The sequence below is a fragment of the Bidens hawaiensis genome, unplaced genomic scaffold (genome assembly GCF_021521415.1).
Source record: "Bidens hawaiensis isolate Kalapana, Puna unplaced genomic scaffold, B.hawaiensis_p1.1 tig00036290_1, whole genome shotgun sequence".
In the NCBI taxonomy this organism is placed as follows: domain Eukaryota; kingdom Viridiplantae; phylum Streptophyta; class Magnoliopsida; order Asterales; family Asteraceae; genus Bidens; species Bidens hawaiensis.
Genome location: NW_027496317.1, coordinates 141,671 through 168,344, shown reverse-complemented (window position 1 = coordinate 168,344; position 26,674 = coordinate 141,671). Strand labels below are relative to the sequence as shown.

The 26,674-nt window shown below is 37.0% G+C and overlaps 3 protein-coding genes across 3 annotated transcripts; all 3 read right to left on the bottom strand.

Moving 5' to 3' along the window:
• Nucleotides 1-242: 242 nt before the first annotated feature.
• On the bottom strand, nt 243-3,117 carry LOC143588269 (cytochrome P450 78A7-like). The gene is made up of 2 exons (XM_077069323.1): nt 1,907-3,117; nt 243-1,130 (listed from the first exon to the last, which is right to left on the bottom strand). Exons 1-2 carry the CDS (start codon nt 2,909-2,911, stop codon nt 495-497), a joined length of 1,641 nt encoding a protein of 546 aa, XP_076925438.1. The 5' UTR covers nt 2,912-3,117; the 3' UTR covers nt 243-494.
• Nucleotides 3,118-14,003: 10,886 nt separating this feature from the next.
• Nucleotides 14,004-16,453, bottom strand: LOC143588261 (putative oxidoreductase At4g09670). The gene is made up of 2 exons (XM_077069320.1): nt 15,989-16,453; nt 14,004-14,773 (listed from the first exon to the last, which is right to left on the bottom strand). The coding sequence occupies exons 1-2, from the start codon at nt 16,451-16,453 to the stop codon at nt 14,159-14,161; spliced, it is 1,080 nt and encodes a 359-aa protein (XP_076925435.1). The 3' UTR covers nt 14,004-14,158.
• A 3,654-nt stretch (nt 16,454-20,107) lies between these two features.
• On the bottom strand, nt 20,108-25,571 carry LOC143588260 (cleavage stimulating factor 64-like). Its single transcript, XM_077069319.1, has 10 exons — nt 25,178-25,571; nt 25,007-25,085; nt 24,742-24,910; nt 23,932-23,965; nt 23,598-23,842; nt 23,442-23,519; nt 23,275-23,310; nt 22,126-22,491; nt 20,899-21,213; nt 20,108-20,518 (listed from the first exon to the last, which is right to left on the bottom strand). Exons 1-10 carry the CDS (start codon nt 25,206-25,208, stop codon nt 20,387-20,389), a joined length of 1,485 nt encoding a protein of 494 aa, XP_076925434.1. The 5' UTR covers nt 25,209-25,571; the 3' UTR covers nt 20,108-20,386.
• Between the last annotated feature and the right edge of the window lie 1,103 nt (nt 25,572-26,674).

Here is a 26,674-nt window from a genome sequence, read left to right as displayed (position 1 = left end):
TTACAAGAGGTTAGAGCAATTATATTTGTCGTTTGATTTCCTTTTGTATATATTAGGATTGTTATGGTGATTGGTCTTCTCGTGTATGTGCTTTATAATTGCTTATATATTCAAACTGTTAAAATATATGATACATAATGCAAATCTTTCTTTTATTAAGTTTCCATGTTATTGTTGGCATACATCTTTAATATTGTAAATTGTTGTTTTGTATTGATTCTTTGACATTGGTGACTTTGAAATACATTTATGTGCTAGAAATACCTCTCCAATACTTGAACACTTAATTATATTAGTTTTGACACATAACTTAAACAAATTACAAGCAGGTTACACAATACATTAATCATTTCAACAGGTAGCACATAAAGATAAATCAACCCTATGATACAACATGAATAACATCTTGCCCTCTCAATTCTTTATTTAACTTCTTACTCACCCCTAGAGGCTGAAAAGAGAGTACTTGCACACAATAAAACACTCACAAACCCTTACATCATTGCAGAAACATCACTTCTAGCAACAACTTTTACACATAGAGGTTTCTTCATTTCACAAGAGAGTTTCAGCACCTCGCTTAGGTCAACAGGGTGAGCCATGTCTCGAACCCACTCAAAGTTGTAAACCAACTTCGCCACCCACTGGCTAACCGTAACCATACCAAGGTTCATACCGGGGCAAACCCTACGACCCGCTCCAAATGGTGCAAGCCTAAGGTCCCCACCCCTTACATCCAAACTAGAGCCACCCAAAGACGGCATGAACCTATCTGGATCAAACACAAACGGACATTCCCATATGTCAGGGTTGTGTGTGATGGCCCACATGTTGACGATGGCAGTCGTGTTGGATGGGATAACCATGCCATTGGTGAGATGGACATCTGATGTTGAAAGACGAGCCCATGATAAGAGTGGGCCCGGTGGGTGGACACGAAGGGTTTCTTTGATAACGGCTTGAAGGTAGGGTAGTTTGGTTATTTTAGCATCGTTGAGGTTTTTGTTGCCTGTAACATTAGTGTCAAGTTCAAATCGAAGCTTGGATTGGATGCCTTGATTTAGCACTAGTTCGGCCATGACCCATTCGACGAGAAGAGCTATTGTATCGGTGCCACGAAATACCATTTCCTATAAATATACATGTAAGAAGAATATAAATTAATAATGTCACTATGTAACTTGTATCAAGTAATAACAATGATAATGAACTACAAACATTGAGTTATATTTGATTAATTAGTTTAAGTGAAGATGTTTCTTTTTTTCGCTTTTTTGGTACCATGAGATCAATATTACATAAGAATTATCTTGCTAACAAAGGAGACCATGTTATATCATATTGTGTTAAAAAGAAAAGGTATATATGTTAGAAAACTAGTGAAATCAATATTCAATATTCAATATTCAAAATTCATAAATGCTTAATTCACTACACCACCTTTTGATTGGTTAAACAGAAGAATTTTAAAATGATATGAAAAGGTTTTGACATACTAAAAATATAAAATAAAGAAATTGACTCTTACACGCTAAATCATCAACTTTTTCAATATTTGGTCGGTAAAATGAATCTTGGAATCATTACTTTATTAGATACACTAAGTCACTAAAACAACTACCAAGGTCCACGTTACAATTAAAAAATGTCTTTGTCGAAGGACATTCCCTTGATGCTTGTCAAAGTATAATTACTTTTAATGATAGAAGAACACGTATATGGCATATAATAGTTTTTACTGTTTTTGTAATGTCCAAGGAAAAAGAAACAAATATAAACTATTAGCTAAATTATTGGCAACCAATTTATTATTAGTTTATTCATATAATTCAAAGGAGTTAAATGTACAAATAGATAAAAGGATATATAACAACATATATATATATAAAGGAAAGATGTCACTAACCCATAAGATGGCCACCATATCATCCTCACTAAGCATCTCTTCATCACTTAAAGAGAGTAACACATCAACAAAGTCGTAATCCTCACCGCGATTCACTGAGCCTCTGAGTTTGTGTTCATGGATTATCTTTTTAACAAATTTGTGGACTCGAGGGACAAGAGCGACACATCTTTCTTTAACACGAAAAGGGTCATAAAAGTAGTTGAACCACGACAAATGATCGGACCAGTTGAATGCCCCTAAAAGCTCAAACCCTTCTCTCACCATCTTTTGAAGTTCCATATACTCATGAACATCCCCATTTTTGTTGTAACTTTTGCCAAAAACAATTTCCATTATATTGTTCAAAGAAGCACTTTGCAAGTGCTTTCTTAGTACAACAAAACTATGCAAGGATTGTTCCTTAACAATGTTATTTAACATAGAAGTACATATATCCACACGTGCATGTTCGTGTGCGGAAATATGCTTAGGAGCAAAGAGATGAGATGAACCAATTCTTCTCAATAGTCTCCAATAGGGTCCATTTGGTGCAAAACCAATAGCTCGGTTAAACATTAACAGCCTAGCTGACTGTTTGATAGGACGGTTTGCAAAGTGTTGGGAGGTTAAGATTTCACGAGCCGTTTGTGGGTCCGAAGCAACCACGGTAGGGGTTGAGCCAACACTAATAGCCATGAGTTGGGTGGCTGCTTGGCTAGAACGAGCCATGCACGCAAGAGTGCGGTGAGGTAAATCATGAACCAAACATAGCAAGCTTCCAAACACAGGAAGCCCTAGAGGGCTTGAAATGGAAACACGCCCCATACAGGTGCGTCCGTTTTTCCATGCTGGTCCTCCATGACATGTTAACGTCCATGTCACAGCGGCAAGAGCCACAAACGTTATGACACCATAAAATAATACAAAAGTGATGCATAAAGTATATGTTTCAACAAAGGTAGGGTAAGTAATCAACCACCAATTGATCATGTCTACATGATATGAGGTTATTATTGTTGCCATGAGTGTGTGTGGAAGTTGAGTTGTTTTGGTGTGGAATAACGGTTGACAGGATTATGGTTGTTTAAATAGGTAACATGTTGTGAAATAGGAAGCAATCGATTGGTTTGAAAAGTATAAGATTTCCTAGGTTATCTAAAAAGTGGTAAACATCTATGTGCTTTCGTGGTATACTTTTTATGAAAGTCGTGTACCAATGAATTTCGGATCCAATCAAAACCTTGATTTTAATGCCACGTAAACTATTTTTAAAGGTAAAGTAGGTATTATGTATTAGCACACAGATCTTATTAACCAAACAAATATATATGTAGTGGTCTTGAAAAAACAAATTAATATGGTAAAACTTAGTCTGAGTAATAAAAAAGCCGAAAACGTACACGTACAATGTCATCCTTAAAACGATCTGTAGTTATGTGTTTAAATAATAATAATAATAAATCTCTATTATAATAAAATAAAAGGTTTTGGGACAATTGACGTCTTTATAATCAGCCTATACTTTAATTTTTCACTTTATATTGTGTTGACACGTGTTATGCCTATGCTTCAAGCATTTTGACGGTTAGATTTTAGGAAGAGAAGTTGTTAAGCGGTTGGTTTCTTGTGACCAGATAAATCGAATCCACGATCGTATAGATAAACCGACATCGTTACGTACCTCCCTTCAATTGATAATTGAAAGATAATATTTGGCTTGAATGTTTCTCCTTTCATTCATCTCCTTACATAGATAATAAATACAAGAATCATAGTCTAATATAAATACAATTACAATCCTAATATACATCAAATATGTATTCTATTAATAATGATCGCTCACGCCACTCACCATTTATTAACTTTTCAGGTGGATTGTATCTACCCAAAATGCATGGTTGTCACGACAGACCTTCATAAGGTTGTTGATATCTATCTTATGTGCACCTTAAAACTATCCAACTTCTGTTACTTCATACTTCAGTGCCTCAAATGCCTCCAGCATTGGAGATGATAAGGTTTGATTTCTTCAATGCTTCTTAGATTTTATTTTTAAAATGCCTACGGTTATCTTAAACCCGTGATGAACATCATTTGCTCGGATTTGTTTGTTCTTTTAGAGTTTGTTTTATGTCACTTCTCTGAAGATTCAATTTTTGGTTCAGGGTATTAACAGTTATGGACAAACAGATCAAATTCCAGTTGGGAAAGATGGAAAAATATTGTTTGTGTTTCTTGAATCAGTAAGGTTAAGGTAGCATTAATTTGGTCTTTTCTTAATTCTTCAATAGTTTAATATTTTGTGGTCAACTGAAACATGTTTTGGATAGGATAATGATGGTTCTATGAAGCTTTGGGAGATTACTAGAGGTGTTGGGATTGAGAAATATGGACGGTACCAATTGTCATCAATTTGTTGATCACTTAAAACATGTTTTGGATAGGATACGACACGAACCGGTTATGAAATTTGCGGGTTTGGGTTTGGTATAAACGTGTTTGGGTCAGTTTCAGATAAAACCCATGAATCCGTTTAGCTATAAACGGGTGTGTTCGGGTCAACCAGGTTGGTTCGCGAGTTTAACCCCATTTAGTATTTGTTTTATTAAAATGTGTTTTATGTAATAAACTAAAGTGGTTTGGTATCTTATGCCAACACTTAAAACTAAAAAGGAAATTGACGAAAGACTTGTAATTAAAATGTTATTGTTTTATATAATACTTAATAATCTGTTGTAAAAGTGTAACTGTTAAGTATCTATACGTTAAAACAATAAAAAAAATTAAGAATTTTCTGGTCTACACGCAAGGTTTGTATTCTTTGGTTCACGGTTTAGAAACCTTGGTTTGATGGTTCGGTTTTTGGTTTGGAACCAGCCATGTGAACCGAGCTTACGGTTGCCCTTTATAATTTTTGTTGCTTTTTATTAATGAAATGCGCATAACTATTTTTAAAGAACATAAATTGTTTGAAAATGAAGATCTTTTTGTTTGAAAAATATAAATTGTTTACTGTAATTATAATATAACAGTGGAGCAAATTTTTGAACAAAATGACTTTAAATGTAATATTTACTTAAGATACACTTTGGGTGAATGATGACCCGTTTAACTCTTTCATTTTAGGCTACTTTTAAGAAATCTCATTCAACCAGTTTCTCCAGGAAATGAGCTTTTTCAGTGCTGGGATGGTTGGTAATGAAGATAGGATCTTGAATGCTTGGGCTCTGTTTGCCAAAAATAAATAATAATAACTTCTTTCCTCCATTATAAAAATGTATTGCTACACATGAAAGTTACTAACTTAAGTGAAATGTGTTTTTTCAACACTTTGTTATATATATGTTGTTTACAGGATTCAATTTGTGTGTATTTCGCTCACTGGTGCCACTTCTGTAGTTGTTGAGCATGGGAAAAGTAAATGAACTTGGTGGACCAGAGATGTTTATACAATGTATCAATAGGTAATTTTGAGTCATTTGTTGTTTCTATGTTTTTTTTTTCGTTTGTTGACCTGGTAGATTAAAGTCATTAAATTGCAGCCCGTTACGTAGGACTTGCATACTGTCCCACCATACCTGCTTTAAAAACATATTGACCCTTCTGTTATTGGTCCGGTTCTAGGTCTATGTTAAATGGTTCTGGGGAAGGTTAGGTCAATGGTCAAACAACCATTAGGCATTTATCGGTTAATCACCATCAGGTATCAGACACCCTGTGGGTATCGATTATACCCGTTAATTTGTTAATAAAAACATTACAGTTTATGTATATATTATTATTAGTATTATTATTTTTATTATTATTAAAGAATAATAATGAGAAAATGGCTTAGACATTATATTATTGATTTTAAAGGCAGATTCCATTTTTAGGTGGGTCTCTTCAAATGGGATTTGGGTTTATGCTTATGTTTGATCAATTACTAAGTAGAGACAATAGGTTTTAAATATGTTATTTTGAAGATTGGAATCCAATTGTTGGAGCATTTGTTTTTATTTAACAGAAAGTTTTTGCAGCTATTTTTGCATTGTAAGAGAAGGGAAGGATGCTCAAGAAATCCCGAACAAGTATTTCATGTATTAAAGTATATGAACCTAAAGCATGTGCCTTAATTTATATAACAATTGTAGGCGATGAGATGATCGGGTGTTTAGGAGCCTTAGGAGAAACTGAAAGAAACTAAATGTAGTTTAAAATGTTAATGTGTGAATACTATAATGGAGGCAAACGTAATTAAAATAAGTCGCAATTACGATAATCATTTTTTTATAATTTGAAGAGCCAAACCCGTTTAAGAATGACCAACATATGATATTTATAGCTAGGCATTAATATATATATACTTAAATGAGCATGGATGTTTTGATTACACTTAAGCTCACACTTAGAATTATCTTCATTACAGAAACATAAAGTTATAATCGGCTATCAGTCTACCTGAGTATATAAGACATGGATGGGAATTTGAAGTTATAATTGGTTACTACGGAAGTATATAAGACCTGCATGTGTACTCGTGATATTAATATGTATTGTAAATGTGGCATTGTTAAATAGCATGTGTATTCGTGAGATTGATACGTAATTGTAAATGAAACATTGTTAAATACAATTTGTATTTTATCATTTATACATTATTTTTAATTTTAAAATGTATTGATATCCAGACCTGTGTAATACACGGGTTTATAACCTAGTAAATAAATAAAATAATTAAAGTGTAATAAGAAGAATGCATAAGCCGTCGACACGTGTCTTCACTCACAGAAATAATATTAGAAGTTATATGGTATCATGAATTATATGGTATCATGAAGTTTGATTTGATTATTGTTAGCATCTCTAAATCTCATGTACGCCTTGCGTAGTTTATGTTTGGCTTTTTTGTTTCATACAATACAAATTATATAAACAAATTCAAATGTAATACAACCTGTAACAACTAAATAGTATGCAATAAAGTGTATATAAAATGGACCCATCCACAATCCAATTAACTAAATTGTCGAAACCTTAAACTCGTCAACAAGCAAGAAAGAGAAGGTAGTCTTTGTTTTTTAGACAGAGTGAGAGAGAGGAAATGTCTTGGACCTATAAGGGACCGTTTTCATACATGAATAAATGATGATAGTAATAGTGATAGTGATGACGATTAGGTGAAGTGAATCTTTTTGATTTCCTTTTAACCTTTTCTCATATTTAAACACGACACAGATATACGTCCATTCGTGTAATTAATTCTGTTTTTTTTTTCTTTTAATTTGCCAAGAATTAAGCAGTTGCAGTGTATTGGATATTTCTTTTCTTAAGTTTCTATTAAAAATGTTTAAAATACACAAGTGTTTTCATTTGATTATCAAATTAACACTTGATTTTTATTTTAATCTCGTTTTCGTTAAATGTGCTGGTGAATGACTTGTTCACACTTGCATTGAGTTGTGGAAGTTTGGGCACACATCTCCATGGAGAGGCACTAGCAATAGCTGCCCTTACGTTTAGGAATAATATCTAAATCACAAAATGTAATGGTACGTGCCACCTCGTTTTACTTTCACACATTAATCGACATACTTATAAAAACGATATTTTGAAAACAACACAACAAAAGTTTTCACTTGATTCAAAAACTGGTTATTGTAATTAACTAAAACTTTATCACTATGTCCGTTTCGAGATTAATTGAAATTTGAAACCATTGCCTATAGCTAGGTTGTTCACTTATTCTAAGACCATCCGTACTCGGCGAGTTTTGCTCGCGTTATAGGGTACAATGCCGGGGGTACACCCCCCCCCACCCCCCGGGCGTTTTGTGAAATTATTTTTTGTAACGTTTTATATATAACGTTGAAATTGGCTCAAAAATCGAAAAAAGTTACCGTTTGAAGCTATGTTACCGTTGGAAAGTTTGTATTACAAAAAAAAACAAAAAAACAAAACTTTTTAACTAAAATCTACATTATAAAAACCAACCTAAACCTCATTTTTTTAACACTACTCTTCTGTTTCTCTACCAAATATAACACAATTATTTCTACTACAATACTACCAAAATGTTTCCGAATAACAACCAAAATGTTCTCAGTTTCGGTCAATTTGCCCGTCAAGGCAACGCAAGCAACCAAAATCCACAACCGAACCCATCTACCGCCCCGATGGCAACCGTCCCCGTCCATGGGCGCCACGTGGCGCATAATGCCCGGGGGTGGGGCATTATGACTACACCATGTTTTTGTATAAAGCCATAACTCTGACTGGGTGCCACGTGACGCATAATGCCTTGATCACGGGCTTTATGACTACTCATGGTCTAACAAGTATTTTCTTTAATGAAACTCAATCTATTAGACCATGAGTAGTCATAAAGTCCCACCCCTGGGCGTTATGCGTCACGTGACGCCCAATCAGATTTATGGCTTTTTACAAAAAACAAGTGTAGTCATAAAGCCTCCATAACTTTGTTTATTTGTTTTTTTTTTAATTCTTAAAAGTAAAAGTAACGACTCTTTTTTGATTTTAGTGTCATTATCGGGCGTTTTGTGTATAACTTCCAAAATAAAAAAACCCCATAACTTGGAGGGGGCGGTGTTTCCCAGAGTTATGGGCCATAAAGCCGCCCCATAACCCTCCACTACGAATGGTCTTAGTTCAAGGATATATTAATGACTAGGTTGGAATCATGCATGTCTACTACACAGATTAAATATAGGACCATCTCAAACAGTGGCGAAGCTTGGACTGAGGCACTGGGGGGCCAAGCTCAAAATATATACAAAATTTCACAAACGCGGGGGCGGGCTCAAATTTTCGCCCGAAAAAGGCTAAACTTAAACTACGTATAAAAATTTTCGGCTGAAAACGGGTAAATTTACACTACTGCGCACAAAAACAGGGGTGTCGGGACCACCCCAGGCCTCAATGAAACTTCGCCAATGATGTCAAACGCTAAATAGTTAAATGCATTTCATATCACCATCTTCATACATTTTCTTTCATTTCGCCCTTTCTATATTGTCTAAATTTTCTCTCTCATTCTTACTCACATCACAAATGCATGCAGTTAGCAAAAAAAATTTCTATTCTCGATCTATTGGTAATTTTGAACCGTATTCACAAGTCGGTGAATATGAAATGACCTAAGTTATAGAACACACGAGATACAACCGAGTCAGGGTTCATCAAAAGTCTAACCGAGTTAGAATTTCAAATATTGTAAACAAGTTTTTGAGATAGTTTTCTTGATCAGTAAAGTGTCTGGGAGTTAGCCAAATACGTGTTTGCTTTGGTGAGTTAATATCAGCTCGTTTTACTCTCTTCCCTCTCTCTCTCTCTCTCTTATCCAATCAATCATCCATGTCAAAAATTCACCATAAGTATATCACATTGGGTTTGGACTAATAGATTGGGTATGGACTAATAGTTTATACATTAGTCTTTTAAAAAACATGTGTATTAGACTAGACGGGTTGAATAAACACACGTATTACACATCAAATAAAAAATAATTTAATCTGTTAATACATACAGTTATCAAGAAAGTGTTTTAACAAAAAAGACTTTGACGAGTATTATTTTGAACCTAGTTATACGTGAAGACTTATATAGAAGCTCTTAAGTAATAAACATATAAAGTTTATTAAGAAAATTAATAACTAATTTCATATTGTATATTTTGGATAATGATATAAAAACTATCCATATTTAAATAATAAGTATTACATATATATTAATTCAAAAGTTACGGTTACTCATATAATTTCACTGCAGATGGTTTTAATAATTTTTTAATATAACAGTTAGTTATTGACAGTTAGGATTATTGACACGTATCCTCACATTCACACGTGTTTGTTTTTATGCTCTAGTTCATAATTAAATTTTACTTTTTAACTATTCGAAAAATATATTTTTTTTAATATCATATTATTTAATGTCGTAGTTAATAAGAGAGTGACACGTATAAACAAAAAATTAGATGGTCTAGACTAACAAGTGTTACCTATTATTTTTATTTATTCGTTAGATATATGCTTGAAATCAAAATTAGTTTTTTATTTTTGAATATAGATCTGATATAATATTTTTTTAATGATTAATAAGAATTTTTTTATATATATTTATTAAGAAACATAGATATTACATCAACATAACAGGTAGGCGGGCAACAAGCTGCGCCGCCACCCATTTCTGAATTGCAAACCCTAACCTGCTAAAGACATACCAATGCCCCTTTGGAGTCGACACATTGCTATGCACAACCCGTTGGGCCCTGGTTAGGAAACGGATAGCTTCCGGTGCCAAGGAGCCAAAGGTATCAAAAGCCAGAGGGACAAAAACATGTTGGTTCTCTTCGCAGGCTTTAGCATGTTTCTCCACCTTCTTCGTTTCAGCCCTTTTCATTGCTTGCTCAGCTACAAACCCATTATCCCTCAAACCAGCTAAAGGAGATACCCCTGTGAGGTCAACACAAGCGTGTTTTCCCCCAGCCCAACCAAAGACGAGCAAATCTGCCGGTCGTAGAGTGGATCTCCCTTCCGTGGGGTCTGTAAGGAAGTTTACGGGGGCTTCCTTTTTAGCTGATATCCCAGCTCGCCTTAAAATGTCCCAAAGAACGTCCCACACCCAATCATGTCGGTATTTGAACCCAGGCATCTCCTTGCAATGAACCGCATGCTCTCCGAATTTATCCAGGCAAGCCTTACGGCAGATCGGACATGTTTCGTCTTCTAGGTACATTGGGACCATCAAACGGTACTTAAGAATGGCCCAATACTCGACCGCAGACATGCTTTGGCCCAAGTCATCAATCGGGATAACGGTCAGAAAATCTTGGGCATGAGGACCTTGTAAGCATTCAATAACCGCCTTCTGTAGGGGGGACAATCCAAAAACTTCTCCCAGGCTCTGAGCGATTTTGCCAAAAAGGGCGTTCGTCAAAGTTTTTTAAGGCTTTGGTGGGGCGGTGTCCTTATTAGAGAAACCGCCAATGTCAAAGTCTGGGAGAGCGCCATTTAGGCGTTCCAGGGCCTGCACGTAGTCTGAGTCCAGGTCGACAACTCCGCTATTCCTTAAAATGTGATTCTGTAGCTTCCAAGACTGAGTCCTCGACGCTACAAAAGCGTAAACCCCAACATCATGAGCCGAAAGAAGGCCTAAACCCCCCAAGTGCATCGGTAAATATGCAAGTCGCCACTGAAGCTCACCAAAGAACGGGCCTCCACATACAACTATGTCTTCGATGGCTTCTCGAAGCCCCTTATCAAAACAGGATACCGCATCATCCATCATATGGGGGTGACATGTTCGTAACCCAAAAAGCAACTTAGCAACCCCAATGCAAGACCTAAGCAGGAGGAGTTCGATATGGGGATCCCTAAGGCAAGGTGAGAGTTTCAAAAGATCAACCGCACGAGATGCTCTCCGCCTCGCCAACTCCTTAATAAAGTAGGGATCTCGACTAACAGCCCCTCCAAGGAGCTTTACCCCTCTCTCTGGTCTACCAATCCCACTAGGGAAAAGCCCATCTTTAACTTTCACTCCATTACACGCTGGCCAAAAAACCTCGGTTTTCTTAATATTAAGTTGAAGCCCTAATGATGGCCTTATTGAGCTGATAGGGCTTTAGCGACTTCTTTGGCACCACCAATAATAGTCCCATCATCCAAGTACCAAGCATGAAATGGGAGGTTACATTCATTTTGTACCCGGAGAACAAGAGGGTGTAATGCTAAGGCAAGGAGGAGGGGCCCAGGGGGTCTCCCTGCTGAACCCAAGTAGTAGCCCCGATACAGTCATCACCAACGTACAACCTAGCCGGCTGGGCATAAAGGAACTGGACCCATAGATAGATAGACGGGCAATGATGATGAACCTCCCGGAGAAGGGCCGTGCGGTCGACCATACTGAAGGCGTTGGAGAAGTCCACGGTAAGCATAGCTAAAGAACCGTCCGCGTGAAAGGAGTTAAGAAACCGGTTCGCGCTGTGAAGCACCGCCTCTGACCCATTAGGGATCCCTACCCCAAACTGAAAGTCCCCTAAATACTGAGTCATTTCCTTCCCAACCATGTTCATAGCCACTTTAGAAACCAACCTACGCCAGATAGCCCCCACAGCAATTGGCCGAATTCCATTATCCGGCTTTAATAAAGGGGTAAGGGGGCCGAAGCAATAAACTCAACGAGCACCTTGGGGCACAGACCCCCTAGCCATAAGTTGACGACTTCAGTGATGGCTGAGAGCAGACCCATGGAAGTCACTAATCCCTCACCACTAAGAGCGTCCAACAAATGTTGCGCCCGCATCCCGTCTCTCCCGCACGAGGTCCCTTTAGGAAATGATCGGATACATCTAAGCACACAGTCCCCATCCACAGAGAGAGTAGGCAGGGCGACAAAGCTAGAAGGCAAGGACGGAGGCAGCACCACTGGGTGTTTATCAATGAGGGCTTTCATGGTTGAATCTCCTAGAGGGGCAACCCCACTTGAGCATAATACCTTGACTGCAGCTTTGAAATGACCATCCCTGACTTTCCTGAGACATTGTTTAATATTGAGTCTGTTTTCAGAACCCTCCCACCTCTCTTTTAGAAAAAGTGTTTCCCCCCACGTTATCAAAGAAAGAAAGAACCAAGTCAGCAAAACCAGATCCATCTTTACACACCGCAAGTGCTTGCTGAATGCTACTACATTGCAAAGACTTTCGATTCCCTGACCTGCGTTCCTGCCTAGTGGAAGGTTTCACCACCTTTAAAGTACAGCGCGGCAACAATAGTAATTTAACCCAATTCTCAATCGAGCCTGGTGAATCCACTACCTTGCGTAAAGCGCATGCCAAAGTCTGAGCAAACGCCAAACGACAACTTAGGGGGATGCTCTTAACCGTTTGAATGGGAAGGGAGAAAACCCGTTCCAAAAGGGATACATCCCCAACCACTCCTACAGATGGACCTGGGTCCCTATCCACAGACACACGATTAGGTTTCTGGATCCCAACGATGAGTTCTCCAGCATCTCCAGAATCCACAGAAAAAGAATAGACACCATCAGCATGCTTGCACCCCCTGCTAAGGGCATGCAACGTCATGCACCTCCCACATAACCATTTATCTCCCGCCCGAAGGGCTTCCCCAACATCTATAAAAATGTCCAAATCCTTGGAGATAGCATCTTTTAAAAGGTTCTTCCGAGTATCCGTTTTGAAATGGGTACCTTGCATGTGCTCAAGTAAGCGGAAAAACCCAGAGGACCCAGGTCTACCATCCTTACACTCGTGGAAATGCTTAAAGGGGCATGGCCTTAAACCGTTAGTGGAGCTAGGACCAAGCCCTCCTGTATTTACGTTCCGAATTCTTTTTATGGTAGCCATGTACACACGAGAACAGAAAACAAACAAATCACAAAAGACAACGGACCCCTAAAGACCCCGACTCGAGATGAGTTAGAGCAAGAATCAAAGACCAAACCCCTCACACTCGAAGGAGGGGAGCAACTACGAGTTGCTCACCCCCCATCTAGCACCCCACAACAACCGCTAAGGCATAAGAGGAGGCAGGTATAACTCCAAAATAAAGCAAATTGGGTAGAACTCCAACTCAAAATACCCCCTTAAGCACCCAAATGCAAGTAAACAACCTTTAACTTATCCGAATGTAAGTCGTAATTTCGTCGAACACCTGGCGTGCAACACGTATTAACCACCAAAAAAGATAATTTTTTGCAGCCAAGTTTATGAGGATCAAGTCTCCATTGCCGTATGCGGGTATAGGTCGTAATATTTTCGAATTCGTAAACATTTGTAAAGGAAAGCTTCGAGGAGTGACTCTCCCAAGTTGGCTTTAAACAAATTACGAATTTGTATATGTGGGTATAGGTCGATAAAAAGAATGTGAATAGCATAAGTTGCAATAAAATAACCTTTTCAGAGTATTAATATTTAAGGTTAAAATAAAATATTTTTTCAGAGTTGATATTTATGGTTCATGTAAAACTTTTTGATCTGTTTCGGGTTCAACCCGCCAACCCACAAACACGGCCCGCACAATACCACATCTAACCATCGTATATGATGGTTCAATAAAGTGTGACCGAACCGCAAAAGCATGTTGAAACCAACAAATAAATAAAAACGACACCCGTTGCATTAACTCATAAATCATCCATTATCATACGAGTACAAGCTTGCAACATTATTCTACACTTAAAACATCTTTTCACACTCAACCATGGACACCAAACTTAATCACAACCCAACCCGACCCTAACCGAGTCAACTCAACTCAGACTCACTGCCTCCCCACCTTTCTCAACCGAAATCTTTACTGCATCCAACACATACTGAGTCTTCCGACTTAGTGTCGGCCACATCTTCTCAACCACCCCACCGTTCTTAACACCTTTAACCAACCTCGAAAACTCAGTAACCATACGCACTTCCTGTGGAAGCTCAGTCATGACCGTATGCTGACTCGGTAACGGGACCCACCCGGTCACCAACTCAGTGAACCCTGACTCGGTTGCAGTCAGAAACGAGGCTTGCTTCTCTTCAAACGGGATTACAAAGTCATTTAAATGCAAACTACCTTTCGTTCCCGATGCTGCGATGGTCATTGTAAGATTTGCAAGAAACGAGCAGTGAAACGTTGCAACGCGTCCGTCCTCCCAGTGTAAGGCGGCCCCACATGATATGATGACCCCGGCTTTGTTAAATATGGTTCCGGGCAGAGCGGTCACAGTTTTGGGCAGGTTGAAGTCGTTTGCCCATAATATTGCACGGATGCAGTACCATCCTGCGTCTCCAAGTGCACCGAGAGCATCGAGATCGGGTTTCACACGGATGTCGTTTTCTAGAAAGTCTTGATCGGCACCAAAGGTAAAGGTTGCAGTCATCTACAATGATGTACACAGCATGAGTTATATCGAATCATCTCAAACTGGACAAACAACCAAAGCCAAAGTAGAATGTTCGGTACCAGAAGGCTAGCTCATCTCAAACGAGCCAAATAAACAAAAGTAAACTAAAAGGAAATGCGTCAAAAGGGTCAAATGAATGTTTGGCACTAGAAGTCTAAAGCATCTTAAATGTGCCAAATGAACAAAATTAGCTAATAAGAAAGGAAACGGGTCAAACAACCATTTGGTTCAAAAATCTTAAATCATCTCAAACGGACCAAATAAACAACCAACTTAAAAGGAAACAAGCAATTACGTCAAAAGAACGTTTGCCACTAGAAGCTTAGATCAACTCAAACGGGCCAAATAAGCAAAACTAATTCTCAAATAGAAATCGGTCAAAAGGGTCAAATGAATATTTGACACTAGAAGCCTTAGAAGCCTAGATCCTCAAACGAGAAAAATACACAAACTTAACTTAAAACAAAACAGGTCAAAAGGGTCAACTGAATGTTTCGCACCAGAAGCCTAGATCATATTAAACATGCCTAACTTAAAAGTAAACATGTCAAAAAAGTCCGTACAAGTGTACAACAAACTATAACTATCTCAAACGGGCCAAATAAACAAAATTTACTAAAACCGGGGGGGGGGGGGGAGGGGGGGCATCGAAGCCCCAACCAATAATGTTTTAATGGCCCAAGGGCGCCCATTTATATATATATATATATATGCATATGTATGTGTGTGTGTGAGAGAGATGGAAAGAGCTGTTGGAGAGGGGGGCCACTTGTTTTCCTCTTCCGCGCCGGGCTCTCCAATGATCGGCAGCAACGGTGCCCCACCACCAAGGGCGCCCCTTGGTGGTGTTCCGTGCCCAACGGCACCCAGCAACCACCTCCACCGTGCCCCATAGCGGGTGGTCTAAAAATGAAACGGGCCAAAACGAATATTCGGTACTAGAAGCCTAAATCATGTCAAGGAGTATATGCTATAATATGCTTAAACAATTATAGACATAAAAACTTATACTTTAACCATAACCAGAGACCCAACTTACATCAAACACATATAAAAACAATACCTAGAACTTATTATGATCATAATTAACAAAAAAATCATCCTAGTAGCAAAAAAACCCCAATTTATAAACCCAAAACTAGTTTTAAAAAATTAGAGCTTTAAAATCAAAAACCTCATTTAACATAATACCGATTTCAAATCACCGAATTTCGCAGGATCCTCCAGAAACTCCTTCATCTTAGCCGTCCTGGGATTATGCATCCACATAGTGGAATCCATCAACTGGACCCCATTGACCTCACACGCCTCCACAATCCTATCGAACTCACCGACATTCAACGCCACGGGTTTCTCAAGCAGAACATGTTTCTTCTTCTCAGCCGCAAGCACCGCCCACTTAATATGCAAACTAGTAGGTAACGGAACGTACACGACGTCAACATCAGGGTCGTCCAAAACGGCGTCGTAGCTGCCGTAGATTTTAACGGACTGTGGGTAGTTGTTGGACTGGGCGTATTTGGTGGCTTTGTCGAGTGATCGGCTGCCGATGGCGTGGATGGTTGAGTTGGGTGAGAGGGTTATGGCTCGGGAGAGTTTGCGGGCTATGTCGGCGCACCCAAGGATGCCGAACCGGATTGGGGATTCTTCAGCCATTGTTGGTTGAGAGTGTAGTGGGTGAACTGTGAACACTAGTTTTTATTGCCACAATAATAATATTAACAATCAGTGTTGATGAGAGAATATAGTTAATTGCGTGATGTGTCCTTATGCTTTTTGAGTCTGTCTAGATTTGCCCCTTTGTTTATTAAGGTTTTCCCGTTTTTTTATTACTTGTTGATTTGTATTTTTAACGAGTAACAAACAGAGAATTGCTTAAGTACTTCGTACGGGGTGATCAAATGTTAAAAAGTCACCGTCAGCTGGCCCGACCCAGTCTTAGGAGCCTTTAAGCCCTCCAAGTTAACTCAAGTTCCAGGGAAAACCCGCCTGCCTGAAGACCCACTGATGGTAAAACCTGGGCGTTCTAACGATCGAACTGGATATCACAAAGATCTTAGTTTTCCTTCATTGAGTCACCCATTCCTCCTCAAAATGTTGTTTGTGGGGATTAAACCTTGGTCTCCATTGAGAAATAATTCATTACGTGGGAATGGAAAAAATAGTGTTTGATTGTTCAGTGGAATGGAATCATCCATTACATATGGAATCTCATTCCATCTAAACATTCATTCTCACCTCCCCCCCCCCCCCTTTCTTTTTTTTTCGTTCCATTCATTCTTCACCATACTTTCTCAACACCACCACCACCTAACAACAAAAACAACTACCGCCACCATTACCACCTGATCGCCACCATCATCGTCGCCACAACCACCTCTTCCACCGCTGCCGCCACCATCGTCGTCGTAACCACCGCAATCATTGTCACCGCCCCGCCGAACCATCATCGCCACCACCGTCGCTGCCACACTACCAATGCTACCATCGCTTGACCATCCCCACACCTCCACCACAACCACTGCCCCTGACTGCCACCACCACCATCGTCGTCGTCGTCGCCGCCACCATTTCCATCGTCGTAGCTACCATCACCGTCGCCATTGCAGTTTTTTTTATTTTGCTAAAAAAAATTATTTTGGGATATGAGTGTTTTTATTATTTATATATCATTCATTCAATTTTTTGGATACCAAACAACATAAAGTAATAATTCATTTCATTCTCATAAGTTAACCAAACAAGATAAAGAAATGGTAATGATTCATTTCATTCCACTGTCCATTTCATTCATTCTCTCATTTCATTCTTCTTTCATTTCATTACCATCAACCAAACATACCCCTAGGCTTTCTACTACTGTACCAGATTGATTTGTTTTATATTGTGTTACTAGAAAGCTGCTGATAAATATATAATATGTTAATTTTTAAATAAAATTTCCTATAAAAATTTTATAGTCAAATTAAGGAAAATAAATGGTTGTTTCTATTATGTAATTTTTGAAAAAAGTGATATGCAAAAATTATAGTAGTTTAAAACTTGTGGTAGAAAGTTGGTTTAAGTAATAAAACCAAAATAAATTTATGGGTAAAGGAAGATGAGAGGGCAAAATATCAAGTATTTTTTAAATTGTTATAGATGATTGTGTTTAAAAGACAAATTTGGCTACATTAAGCATCGTTTAATTATCATAATAGTTGTATTACTTGAAAATTTAAGAAGTTATATAATGTGTTATACCATTGTATAGATTATTCCGAGAACGTGTTCTTGTAATAACCGATATTTTGTTGAGAAGCATACTGTATAGCATATTGATGGTATAATTAGAGGGAGGAAGATTGTGAGTAGACGGTGAATTATTTTTAAAAAACTTGCAATTTTAAGATAACTACTCTAAAAAATAACCGCAGGTGTCATTTCTAAAATACAAATGGGTAAAAAGTTGATTAAAACGAAAATGGGGCCAATGAAGTTTTGTTGTTACAATATTAAATTCTAAGATATACACTATTATAAGAGAAAATTATGATTTGCGTCCCTATGAAATATGGGCGGGAGACCAATGGACCCCTAATTCTTAAAATGCACGTTTTGAGCTACTATAGTTTTTCGTTGGGCTCAGTATGAGCCATGCAGCCATGCCGTCAATTGACTTTGCGTTGATTGTTTTAGAAAATGTGAAATGACCATTTTACTCATAAGCCTTTAATTCAGTTTAGTCAGTTTAGAAATAATATTCCAAAATCATGCCAAGGCTGGGATTCGAACCCCAGACTTCTGGTTTAACATCCCACCAATCCTAAACGTGAACTAAGTTGATGTCTGGTATAACTATACAACATAAAATATATATATAACCACTTTTATCACTTCATCTTCCCCAAATTCAATTAGGGTTTCCAAAGTTTCAAATCCAAACCATCATCATCATCATCATCATCAAGGTCTACTTCGAATTCGATCAATCATCGGAAACCTCACCCCGAGCACCACCAACCGTCTTCGAGCACCGTCGTGTTCGTCACCATTGCACCACCACCACCACACTACTCGATAACCCATCTGCAACCGGCAACCACCACCATAACACACCTCTGAAAAACCGATACTGGCACGAAACCACCCAACAGTGATGACAGTTGCAAGTAGCGCGATGGATAGATGATGGTGATGGTACGACAATGGTGATGAGTTTGGTGGTGGTTACGGTGGAATAGATGGCCGGAGGATGATGATGATGGATAGATGGTGGTGACGGCGGAAGTTTTGAGGTTTCCGGTGGTGCAACCTGCAATCGGCGGAAGTTGACGGAGGATGATGATGATGGAAAGATGACGGTGAAGACGTTAAATGAGATGGAAAATGATTTCTTTTTTAAACCCAGTTATTATTATTATTTATTCAATTACTAAATTACCCTTGACATTAAACGGCAGTGGCTCATATCGGCTATCGGAAAAATATGTGGGTTCAATACGCGCAATTTAAAAATTAGGGGACATTGGTCTCCCGCCCATATTTCAAAGGGACGAAATCATAAATTTCTCTCCTGTTATAATAATCTTATTCATATAAAAAGAACCGAACAATTTTAACTTATTATCGACTATGAAAGAGAAAAGACAAACTCAAGTTAGGGGGTGTTTGGGATTGCTTATTTTTACCAACTTATAACTTATTAACTTTTTGAGAAATAAGGTGTTTGGGATTGCTTTTGATGTGAGAGTAAAAGTTCCATAAGTTACAATGTTATAACTTATTAACTTAATGAAAAATTATAAGGAGGTAAAATAAGGAATCTCAAGCACCCCTTAGATATGTTTTGAGTTAGGAAAATAAGTTAGTAATATTGAATTTATACGAAATGCTTGGGCACATTTAGGGTATGGCTTGACTAATAACATGCTCACCTGATTCCCCAATCAGACTTTAGCTTGAACCATGATTCTTCTATTGCCTGGTTATGTAAAAATACGGTCCAACTCTTAACAACCTATCAACGATCGACTGTTCATCGGCCACGTATGCAGCAGAGTCTTCGTCATCTTAAAATATGCAAACATATAACAGATTTGTCAAAGCATTGTTCCTAAATCGTTGAAATCAATAGAAAACCGTGTTCTTAACAATCTAGAACTTAAAACCAGTCATGTATACCAAACCAAATTACCTTTTATTGTTGATTTGTTTTTATTTTGGAATATATAGTTATGCATAATGCATAATATAATCTAGAGTTATTTATTTATTTATTATGAATAGCATAATCTAAAGTTATTGACAATTAAAACTAAAAAATGATTCAAACCCTCCTAAGTAAACCAAACGTTTTGACGGCCAAATGTCATTCACCATACAAAATATTCAAAAACAGAAAGCAAGTACTCGTTATCCAAAACATTAATAAAAAAAACTATATTCCAAAATCTATTTGCAACCTTACAAGTGTAATTGGATCCCTCAGATTTCTAAACTACTACTGTAAACATGTATGCCCAAAAAATTTAAAGACTGATGAATGTTGTCACCAACTGGCACGGGCTATGCAACGAGTCCTCGACTAAGTTTGACTCGAGTCTTTGACTAAGTTGACTGTCGAAGCATCTGTTGAAGCTGAATGACTTGCTGCTGTTGTTCTGGAGACAATGAACTTAACTGCTCCGGTGTCAGACTCAACACTTGTTGCAGTAAAGCCGATTCAGCATCAGGAGGAAGCTGCAGCCAGTTAAAAAATAATACATGTTAAGAATATGAATCACAGACGTATAGGGGTGTAAACGAGCCAAGCCTCCCGTGAACTACTCGGCATCGGTTCGCTGAATACTCAAATCAAGTCGAGCTTAAACAAGCTCTAGCCCGAGCGAGCTCCAGCCTAAAAGAAAGTTTGTTTAATAAACGAGCCTGAGCTTCGCTTATCGAGCTCGAGTAAGCTCGCGAGCTTAAAAAAGCCCATTGTTAAACAATTTTTATTTAATCTATTAAACGTATATTTACATAATACTAATCATAAAATAGTTAAAACGATATATATTATGTCACTCGGGCTTAAACAACTCGGCTACAACCCCTACAGTCGTAATAAAAAGGATAAATACCTCAAGGTTTGGTTTTTGAGAATCTGCAGGGCCCGCTTTTAAAGTATGATTTCCAGACAAAGAACCAGAGGCAGGAAGATTAGCATCTGCAGGTGAGAAAGATGCACCCCTTCCATCCTCCATTTTCAACAATTTTGAAGGATGAACAATTTGATCTTTGTCTTTATTAAAGCTTGCAGTTTCATGTAACCTTGAAGCCATAGTTGGATGATGATCAACTTTAAGCCCCCAAGCAGGATTATTAGATAAATGTACAGGCTTTTCATGATCTTTATTTCCATTATTTGGTATCGAAGGCCCGATTGAGGAGCTAGGCTATAAAGAAAACGAATACGTTCAAAAGAATAGCAAAGTTTGATTAAAAAAATAAGGTAAATACCATATAAAACCATCATTATTTCATTTTTTATCACGAAAAGGTGTCTCAACCCAATTTTGGCGTATTAAAGTCGCTAAACTTGTGAAACAAAGTCCAACAACCCAATCTTGGTATATTAAAGTCCTTAAACTTGTCTGGAATGCACGTATTTGTCAAAAAAAAAAAAAGAATAATGTAAAGTGACTTGTTACCTCTTAAACCAGTCAAAATTGGATAAGTGACATGAAACATTTTTGCACAAAAAAAATTATGCCATCTTATTTTGATCGTTTTAAGAAATAACAGGTCATTATCTTAAACTTTTCTCACACGTACATGCATTCCAGAAAAGTTGAAGAACATAAATACACCCAAGACTGAGTTGAGGGACTTTAATGCCACAAATTTGTGTTCGGAGACTTTTTCCGTGTAACATAAAAAAGTATGTAGGTATTTTATGGTATTAACCTTAAAAAATATTACAACCCAATTATAGAAATATCATCTTCCATTTAAGAAGCAAAATAAGAATTTAACTGGAATAAAAAAAGGTGTCAATTTCAACACATCACTTATGAATGGGCTAGATTATGTTTTAAACCCAACAGCACAAATGAGTGCATTTAAAGATTTTAACTGAATTGAGAAACCAGATTATTATTGTAGAAAATAACTAAACATAGTTCCAGTGATAATACTAATCATATAAAAATGTCCAAAAAAGGTGAATGTTGCTCGACCCGACCTTAACCCAACCTGTACTATAAACTTGCACATTTTGACCCAGTGCACCCACAACCCACCCATTTTGCCAATCTACAAAATAATCATATATTGTATGATACTATGATGCAAGTATTTATTGGTACCTTATGAGTCATAATAGAAGGCTGAATAGGAACAACTAACTGAGAACTATGCTGTGGATGTAACTGAATATTTGCAGCAGTTGATGGTCCAGACAATGTAGAATAATGTAAAACAGAATGCTGAGCTGGCAGTGGAGTCTGAAACCGAGGCTGTGCATACTGGCTGGAAAGTAATGTAGAGGACGGTTGACTTTGAGATTGTTGGATGAATCCAAGTGGCAATTTGCTCTGAGCAAGAGGGGGCAACCCGGAAAGTGATTGAATTGAAGATTGTTGACCAAGTTGATTTAGTTGACCTGGTTGACCGCTGTGGACTGGAGGATGTGTGTGCTGACCAGGAAGCAGTTGAGCATTTGGCATCTGTAACTACATTATAGATAAACAAAGAATAACAGATAAAGCTCCTTTGTTTTGAAAAAAAAGTTTTTTTGTAGATGATTAGTATGTTAAATAAATATGATTACAAACGTTATATGTTTTCTGTTGAAAGAATGCAATACTTCAATAAAATTTATTTTAATGAACACAAATAGGCTTGTAAACAAACCGAACGAAGACGAACAGAGCATGTTCATGTTCGTTCTTTTAGTTTTACCTTTAACTGAACAAATCATCAAACAGGAACAGTTAAACGAACAGGGTTCTTGTTCGAGTTAGTTCGTTGATAAAATGAGCATGTTTGTGTTCGTTTATGTTCGTTAACGCGAGCTAAAAGCCTAAAACTAGTTAAAAGTAATGTGATGAAAATTTTGATGATCCTAAAATGTTATTAAAACTATTCAGGGTTGTAATGGGTTATGAGCCAATAATTTAAAAGAATATATTAATGAACGTAAACAAGTGGAAACTAGCGTACATAAGTTTACGTAAAGAAAAAAACATAAACAAATTTAGATAAACAAACGTTCACAAACATAAATGGACGAATGAGGCATGTGTTCATGTTCGTTCGTTTGATTAAATGAACAAACTTCTTCGTTCATGTTCGTCCATTTATTAAATAAATGATCATAAACGAACTTCCTGCCGAACATTTCACGAAGTTCACTAAAGTAAGTTCTTTTAAAGGCCTAAACACAATAATCTAAGAGATTTTATGAATTATAAACACACTTTGAAGAAAGAAAGTTAGTGAAGTAAAATGCATACCATGTGAGGAGGAACTGCCTTCAGCATAATATGAGCCTGCAACCAATTGACCAAAAGATTATTAACTTCAGAATTAAAATTAAAATAAAAAATAAACCAGTTGTTCTATAAAGTAGCCTTTAACTTGCTCAACGAAAATTCTAAAAGAAAAGGCTAAATAAAATAACCTGTAAAACCGCCTTTGACAGTTGCGGGTGAGCAAGTAACAGCTGGCGTGCTTGTTCCTTATTTTGAGTAGCTAACACCTGCTAATTTACAATATGAAATTAATCACATTCTTTTAAAAACTTTATAAACTCTGCATGCAAAAATAATATGGTTACCTTGAATTCAGTCAAAACCTCGGTCAACTGGCCTTTGGGTATTTTAGCAAGATGAAGAGTCAACGGATCAGTTCCCAATGTTGGTTGACTTTGGATACCATTTTGACTTAAATTATTCATAGTTTGACCATTTCCAAGGGTACCAGCCATCACAATAGCAGCAGCCATAGCCACTTGTAAACCAACAGCCTGGTTTAAACTAGGATCACTAGGTACTGCCGGACCCCCAATTTGTTTTTGAGGAGCTATGGTTACAAATATTAATATAATATTATGTTAGTTTACGCTTATATTATTAATCATGCTATTTAAATAAGTTGAACTTAAGCATTACCAGTATTTGTAGGCAGTCCAGGCCCACCACGACCCTGAAAAAAAGGACAAGAAAGTTAAAACAACGATACATAAATAATAGAGATGGCCGTTTACGTTAAATAAACGAACAAACATGAACACGTTTTTTTGTTCATTTAGTTAAATGACCGAACATGAGTGCATGTGTCATTTGTTCACTTATGTTTGTGAACTTTCATTTATTTAAATTATTGTATGTTCTCGTTTGAATTTGTTTATGTTCGTTACTTTACGCTAGTTCGCTTACGTTCGTTAATATACTAACTTAAATTTTCTAGGGCCGTTACAATTTAGTATAGTTTAGTAACTTTTTAGGCTCAACACATTGTTGTTCACTCGTACTTTTAATTGGTTTTAGCCACAGTTGTGTTAGTTCATCTATGTTCACTTATGTCCGTTCGCTTACGTTCGTGAACCGTTCCTTTATACCGTTAAGGAACGAACACTTACAAACACAATCATGTTCATTTGCTTAAGAAATGAACTCAAACAAGAAAACCCTGTTCGTTTAGCAGTTCGTGTCCGGTCGCTTGTTCAGTTAAAGTTAAACGAACAAACACAAACATGCTCCATTCATGTTTGTTCAGTTTGTTTACAAGCCTAGGATCATGTAACAGGTCAAATAGGTCCAGGTCAAAACGAGCAGCTCTCAAATGGGTTGGATTAAGTTAGGTTGAACCGTTAATATTATTTTTCATACACAACCATCATAAAATTAACTAAAATTATTAATAAAAAAACTAGCATGTAATTCTAACAAATAGCAACATAGAACATGAAAATTATTTACCTGAGTTCGATCAGGATTTTTGTCATTTTCAGCAAAATCAACTCTCAACTGTCTACCATTAATATCATAACCATGGAGATTGCGTCTAGCACTTAAAGCGGTTTCTTCATCTTTATACTCACAAAAGCCATAGCCTTTAGGCTTACCAGTTTCTCTATCAATAACTAATCTGAAACATACAACATAAGTTACAACTAAACGGTGTTCTATCGATACCTATTCATTTAAATCAAATAATTCAAGTGAATTGAATAGCTTAAGAGACCTGAAAGAGACAACAGGGCCAACCTCCTCACAGATTTGAATAAGCTGCTCTTCGGTTGCATCGTACGGTATATTTCCAACTGCAAACAAACAAACAAATCATAAATTGAGCTGTTTTCAAACAGTGTTAGGGTTTCAGTTTCAATTGAACGAATCGAGAGCGAAAACGAACCAAAAACGCATCGATGTTGAGAATTAGCCATCAAAACTAGTAACAAATGGAATTGAATCCAATGTTATTATTCGTCAGCATCGTATACTCCAATTTCTTCACTGATTGATGACGTCAACAGAGAAACTGATAATACCCAGGGTTTATGATTTTACAATTGGGATTTGACTGACAGATGTTAATTGAAAATAATAATAGTAGTAGAGAATTGAGCCCTAAAATCCAATAATAATATAATAAGGTGAAAGAAAACAACAATTAATTAACGAATTCATACAACAAATAATATTATATAATTAATATATCCCAAAATAATTAGGGGTGAAAAATGTGAAGGATCTGGGGAAAATCGAATTAGGGGAAGTAAGCCTATGTGCCAGAAGTATCTATCTGAGGTGAGGATCTATTTCATTGATTGGGGTCCCTGGGCTGGGGGAGTAGTAGCATATTTACGTTTTCCTAGGTAGCTTTTGAACCCGTGTATTAACCGGATATTTCAAGTGATTAAAATAAATAAGGTTTTGTATTGCAATTGTGATTCTCAAAATGCTTGTTAATTAATTTACTGTAGATTTAGTGGAAAAGTAAATACACTTGGTTAACGAAAAGTACTAAAATAACATAATTTTAATGGAAACGTATGGTGTTGATTTGCAAAAAAAAAAATATGAAGGTATTAAAGTTGCGTAGTTTGTCAAACCTCATATATGAAAATTACACATAATTTAATAATGAATAAAATCTACACTATGTTATAACCCACTTGGCAAAATGGTTTTGACCCATGACTCATGAATAGCTATAATGAATGAGATGAGATGAGATGAGAGATTAGAAATTAGAAGAATTGTAGACTTGACACCTAAGCTTTAACATTTTCTTTTATTAGTATAGCAAGATAAGATACAAAAATAAAATACAATTTGGTGAATATTTAACTAGTCGAGTCGAGGTAAAATGAACTCAAACTGGGACTCATTATAACACAAGTTGAGTTGGCTTGATTCGTAATCTTTAATCTAAAGCTACAAACTTGAGTTGTATAATGTATACAATTCCCGTAAGCATGTTGTTTGATGAACTAACTCATTTATTATGGGTAGCAATTCACACTGACCGTATGATGCATCTTCAAATAGAGGTGTACAAACCGGGGTTATGCCTAAAGTGATTCAGGTCAACAAAGTTCAAAATTGTTCTACGTTGAAATCGATTTAAAAAGTCAAAGGATTGTGTTTGATCCGTTTGAGTTGGATTTGACCTGTTGGAACCCGTATCACCGTTAGTGTTACAACCCAATTTCAACTTTACTAACAGCCCATTTTGATTTTAATATTTGGCCTAATAACGCAACCCCTAATCCAACTAACACAATCAATTAAAAAAAATCTACCATGAAACCAAACCGATGCATATTTGGATAGATGTGTACAACTTGGGTTCTGGGCCAAAACTAGTTTGGGTCAACAAAATCAAGTCGTCTTTTGTTAGAACCGT